The sequence below is a fragment of the Rhinolophus sinicus genome, chromosome 2 (assembly GCF_057876585.1).
Source record: "Rhinolophus sinicus isolate RSI-liver-muscle chromosome 2, RSI-T2T, whole genome shotgun sequence".
In the NCBI taxonomy this organism is placed as follows: Eukaryota; Metazoa; Chordata; class Mammalia; order Chiroptera; family Rhinolophidae; genus Rhinolophus; species Rhinolophus sinicus.
Window position 1 is genome coordinate 2,404,421 of NC_142502.1, and position 6,000 is coordinate 2,410,420.

At 55.7% G+C, this 6,000-nt stretch overlaps 1 protein-coding gene across 6 annotated transcripts in view; it reads left to right on the top strand.

Annotated features, from left to right (window-relative positions):
- RPS6KA2 (ribosomal protein S6 kinase A2) overlaps positions 1 to 4,433 on the top strand; it is a 299,783-nt gene extending 295,350 nt beyond the window's left edge. For all 6 annotated transcript variants that reach the window (XM_074333812.2, XM_074333813.2, XM_074333816.2 and 3 more), the window contains one exon: positions 1,283 to 4,433. In XM_074333812.2, the coding sequence (XP_074189913.1) occupies positions 1,283 to 1,408 (126 nt within the window). In that variant the 3' untranslated portion in view covers positions 1,409 to 4,433. The remainder of the gene's footprint in view (positions 1 to 1,282) is intronic.
- Positions 4,434 to 6,000: the final 1,567 nt, after the last annotated feature.

Sequence of the window (6,000 nt, forward strand, 5' to 3'; positions counted from 1 at the left end):
CCTCTTAAATGAGCGCGTCCTGAGACCTCGGGGCCATGAAAGAAGCACAAGGCTATAGGCCGAGCAGAGCTCAGGGTGTGGCCGTCCTCTCTGAGCTCATGCCAGACCTCAGCAGACATGTGTCACTCCCAGGGACCAAGAGGTTCCCACCGACAGTGGAGCCACTCATTTCATTCATGTGTTACAGCAGACGCTTGCCACCCGACAACCTACTAGTACAGCTGTTATTTCTGAGTCACTGCACTCAGGTGTCCCCGAACCTACCTAGCAAGGCGGTGAGTGGCTTCTGGTCACCTCCGTCGGGACATACCAGCACCCTCTTGTACAGTCCAGACGGACGGATGGCCACCCCGAGGACGGGGGGTCTACACTGCCACAAGCCAGTTCTGCCTCACATGCCGGGGGCGGCCTCTTGCTGCTCTGCGTGGGAAAGGGCTGAGGCCACATACTGCCAGGTCTCAGGGTCAGCCCGTGGGGGCTGATGCCAATCCTGTGAGGTCAGCTGTGGAGGTCTACAGCATACCACCGGCTCACTAAGCTACTTATCTATGTATTTTGTCCATCTTGGACAGCCTTGCCAGAGATGTGACACTCGCCTCTCGGCTCATGATTCTAACACTTTCCCGTGGCCTCTTCATCTCAGTAGGATGTGTGAGACCCAGAACTCCCAGTACAACACCCAGAAATGACATAAAGCCCACCAAGGCTGTCATTTTACAAGTGACCTACCCCAGAGCAGCATTCCTCTCGCAGGTGGCGCTGCCTTTGGGGACTGGCCCAACCTGCAGGACGTGCCATCCGATGATGGATGGAGTTACTCAGTTGAGAGCGGTCCCATGTAGACCATGCTGAGGATTCCAAGCTGCTCCAGGAGAAACCCAGTTACCCGCGTTAGTCCAAACTCCTCCGAATGGGCAAAGTGGAGGTGGCCAGGCCCCTATGGGGCGTGAATATGCACCTACGGACCTAGCAGGCCAGAGCAGACCCGGTCCCCTTGCCAGAAGTGAGGGTCATTGACCTCAGCCTGGGGCGCCGTATGAGTCAGAAATATTTACCGCACATCACAAGCAAAGCTCAAGGCTGGTGTGGGATGGTGGATGGATGCGGTGAGAAGAACAAATCGCTGTTATTTACGAGGGGCCCAGTGTGTGCCAGGCTGCGCCCTGGGCTCACTGCTCAGCACCCCAGTGTCCGGCAGTGGCCCAGAGAGGCCTATGGCTGCAGGCTCCCACTCAGGAGCTGGTGACACTGCAGTCACCTGGCCCTTTCCTTTGTTTTGCAGGGCGCAATGGCTGCCACCTACTTTGCTCTAAACAGAACCCCTCAGGCCCCACGGCTGGAGCCAGTGCTGTCGTCCAGCCTGGCCCAGCGCAGAGGCATGAAAAGACTCACGTCCACGAGGTTGTAGCAGCAGCAGGGCCTGCAGCATCGTCGGCTCGCGGGCGCTGGCCTGGGATCCGGTCACGGGCGCTGCTGGAGTGAGCACAGCGCCTTCGCTTGCTCTGCGTTTCCTTGTTCAGCCCAGAGAGGATCAACGGTGACCTCCCAGCTCCTCGCTCTGCTGACCTGCCACCTCCTTCCCCAGCAAAACCAGACGGACTCCCGTCACCACCGGCACCCACGCTGAACGCCTGTGGGGTCCCTTCTGACTGTGGGCCTCTGACCCATGGCTCCTGCTTTGCGGAGACATTTTTTCCAATCGTAAAGCCAGTCTCCTGGTGAGATTTCCGACACGTGCACCCTAGTCGTTATGTAAGGGAATGTCTCGAGCAGTGTACGGCCGTGCCTCCCTGGGAGGAGCTGGCTGGTGGTCCTGGAGTTCCTGGCGGGCTGAAGGACAGGGGACACATGGCACTAGGAGCAGATGCCTGGCCCCCTCAAGTTGACCCAAAGAGCCCTGTCTTGTTGCGCCTGCGTTTCTGACTGAGGTGTTGTGTCCTGTCGCGGATCTGAGCGGGAGGAGCCCCCCAGAACCGGCCAGCGGTGTCTGCCTTGGTACCACATTTCACAAGAGTCGCCCATCCCCCTCATCCCAGGGCCCATGCCCCTGCCCCCCGCTCTAGATCGCAGAGGCCACTGGAGCTTCCAGGATCCTGGCTCCGCTGGCTGAGGGCCCGGTCCACCTGTTTCCCCACTGCTGTGGGTTTGCTCTGCTTTCCTGGTCCCAGAAAAGCTATGACCATAGAACCGTGAGCTCTGCTGCCTCCCATCAATCTTCTGTCAGCCCCACTGGTGACAGGATGGGCACATGAGGCCGCTGCCCCAGCCTGGGGGCCGGGGAGCTGGAAGCTGCGTGAGCAGAGCAGCGATGCACTTTGTGGAAGCTGTCTCCTTGTGTGTCTGTTGCACAGTCTGTCCTCACCTGGCCAGTCAGTGATGGGCAGTGTCCCCCTGGGCTGTGTTCACACAGGTGTGGTGTGGTGCAGAGCAAGCGGGCGTGCGTTGCTTTGGTAAAGAAAACCGGCACAGGCTCAGTGCCACTGCCCAGGCCTGGAGGAGCGGTGCGTGTGTCCTGTCTCCTCCCAGCCGGTCCCAAGCCAGGGAGCCACCTGCCAGGCTGACAGGAGACTCAAGCCCGCCCTCTGTCTGTCCAATTGTCCCTCTGCGCTGAGGCTGGACTGCGGGAGCATCTGTTGCTCACAGTCAGGTTTTCACTAAGGAGACGCTATTTCATTGTTTCTTTTGTCCCTGCATCTCAACTCTCTCTGGTACCCAACACACACACGCGCGCACACACACACACACACACACACACACACACACACACACACTCTGCGTTCTGAAAAATTACTCCTTAGCTTGGTCTACTATTTTCAGACCTTAAAATATAAACGATTTCAGAAGCTTTAATTATTCCATGAGGTGTTTTTTCTCTCTCAGAGAACCACAAGAAATAAAAGGTGGGGGGCAAGTTCATGCACATGTTTTCCCACCAAGCCCCGTTAAGCATGTCTCATGTTTTCTCAACAGAAAATGCTTTCTCCAGGCTCACGTGACCTCCACCCACAATAGCTTCATCTTAGACCTGAGTTATGTCACTTATTGTTAGAAACTTAGGAGAAACTGGAGAGCCTTCAGAAGTCGACCCAAGTCATTCCATCTTGTGTTGGCTGCAGGGGCAACTGCTCAGCCCCTGGGCCTGGCCTGTCTGCTGGGCGGTTTGTTTGCTTAAGGTCCGCAGTTCTGATGGAGGGAAGGGAGGCTGAGGACTGAGGGGCGTGCCGGGGAGCAGCAGGTGTGGAGGCTACACTCCTGCGTGTGCTGTAGTTGCCGGCCCCAGCGGGATCCCCAGGCTCCTGTGGCCCACACTCTGCCCTCAGCGGGGAGTGGGTGTGCGTCCCCAGAGCTACTGTGCCAGCTGCTCTGCTGAACCAGCGCTACTTGAATGTCTGTCCAGTACCACCGCTTTCTCTCCTATACCCACAACAGCCCCTTCAGCAGAAAGTCAGCCTAGAGCAGTGATGATACCGTTTCGCAAAGTGAACGTTCAAACGCCAATGGCTGTGCCGTCGGCATGTGAACGAAGGTGTCATGGCCATTCTCATGGCGCCTGTACAGGCACCTCTCTTAGTGAAAGGCTGGGTAGGATCGCACACGTGACAGTTAAATAGCTGCCCTGCTCACACCTCTCACCACATCCCTTGGATCAGGAAACCACAGCATTTGTCGCCAGAAAACCAAGGCCCACATCTCAGGCCTCCTAGCCCACCCCCAAGGGCCCCTTCACGGCACCCACAGGTGTGGTGTCACCCCACCCTGACAGCCCCCCTGTTTAGGAGAAACACCTGAGTGGCCCCACCAGTGTGGGAGCTTTCATAGATGCCACCCCCCAGACTGGGCAAGAGTGAGCCGTCCATCACTTCTGTCCTCAGGTCAGATTGTTGTCTGGTTTTAAACTAGCGTTGTGTGTGTTGATGTTTGGAACTGCATTGGCTTTCTCGGTGACAGTAGTGCTCAGTGTCAGCCAGTATTGCTCGTTACACGGTGTTATTCCTGACGCGGCCTCTCGGACTGCCTCGTGCTTACTGGGTCCCTCAAGCACGTGATAACTTGATTTGCACTCTGTTCATTTCCCACGGGGTCTGGTTGCCCTTCACCTCTCCGAGAGGCGTGAATTCTCTAGAATAGAAAATGCCCCTGAGTGGTGAGGAAAAGGCAGTGGTGACTCCAGGGTGGCCTTGCAGAGCTCAGGAAACCACTGGGGAAAGGACGAGACCTGTCCAGACGCTGTGGTCGCTGGCATGGAGCACGCTTTCTACCCAGACCCCTGACTCAGCACTTTGTTTACAAGCCGCGTTGATGTTTACAGGCCATTCTTTTGTTCATGCTTTCTGTTTTATGTGGAGATGGGCGGCCACTGTACAGATATTTATTACGCTTTCCAGACTTTCTGAATAGATTTTTTAAATAAACATGGGTTTTATGAAGTGTAATATTTTTCTAGCATTACAGTAACCTTTAGACTTTCTACACAGTCACCAATAATAGTCTGCAGATAGCTCCTTACTCCCCCGTCTTGGGGCGGCTGCCAGCCTCTGCTGCTACGAGATGGCATCTCCCTGGGGGATGCGGGCAGTATTGCCATGCACTCCACAGGGAGCACCGTGTGTGTGTGTGTGTGTACATGCTCGTATGTGTGTACATGTGTGCATGTGAATGTGTCAGGTGAGCATGTACTTCCATGTGACGTGGGAGCATGTTTGGTGTGTGCATGTGTGTACATGTTTGTGTGTATACTGTGCACGTGTGTGGTATCAGCCTGTTTGTGTGTGGTGTGTATGTGTGTGCATCTATGGTGCACACATGGTGTGCGTGCACATGCCTGTGTGGTGAACATGTATGTAGTGTACATGTGTGGTATGCATTTGCATGAGTGAGAACATGTGTGTACACATGTGTGTGCACGCAGAGCCTGGCTGTGTGATGGGACAGGGCGGGGGCGCTGGCAGGAGACAGTGGATGGTGGTGTTGGTGGTGAAGCAGGTGGCCCAGCGGTGGCTGCTGGGGGCCATCCCTGCTGTGTCACCTGCCCCCACATGCCCACCCATCCTTTCTTTGTACAGAAACAAACCAAGAAGCTGAGCTTGGTCGTCAGCTCTCCAATGTACCATCTTCTTCCCACTTGGCCAGTTCCTAACCTGCTGTGTCACCAGGTGACACACACACACATTCTGCCCTCATTTTGTGGCTGCTGCCCCAGCAGAGTAAGGGACTCTCCCTGAAACCCAAGACTGCCTGCGCCTGCAGGCACATTGAAACCGCCGGGGACTTTCAGGGCCAAGAACTGCTGCCCGAGAAGTTCTGGCTCCTGCTTCACCAGAGCGCTCGGAGAGTGCCGACTGAAAATGCTGCAAACTTGGAAAAACATCCCTTCCATTCAATGTGTGTTGTTTTCTGTTGCTGCCATGACCAAGTCCCACAAACCTAGTGGCATGACACAATTCATTAGGTTACAGTTCTGGAAGTCAGAAGTCCAAAACACGTATTCTGGGGCTAAAATCAAGGTGTCGGCCAGACTGCGCTCCTTCTGGAGGCTGCAGGGAGAGGCAGAACCCACTCCCCCAGTTCCTGGAGGTCCCTGCCTGCCTCCCTCCTCAGAGCCAGGCACAGCAGGTCCACTTCCCCTTTTGTCGCGCACTCACCCCTCTGCCTCCTCCTGCATTACTGAGGACGCTTGTGATGACACGGGGACACTGGGACACTCCGCTATTGAAGGTCAACTCATTAGCTGTCTCGGTCCCCCTTCTCCATGTAACCTGACATAGTCGCAGGTTCTGGGGACGAGGACATGACAACTTTTGAGGGCCCATTATCCTGTCAACCACACTACATCGAGCTGAGTATAGACCTGCTTATGGTTTTCAGCCTGTGTGCGTGTGTTTGGTTCAGGAAACATGAGGTCAAGAACTGTGCCATTTCTGAGGCTTTGCCCGACTCAGGCTGATGAGTTGTCCTGCCACCAAGCCCCTGGATGTCGGACGGAAACACAAGAGCTGGGGT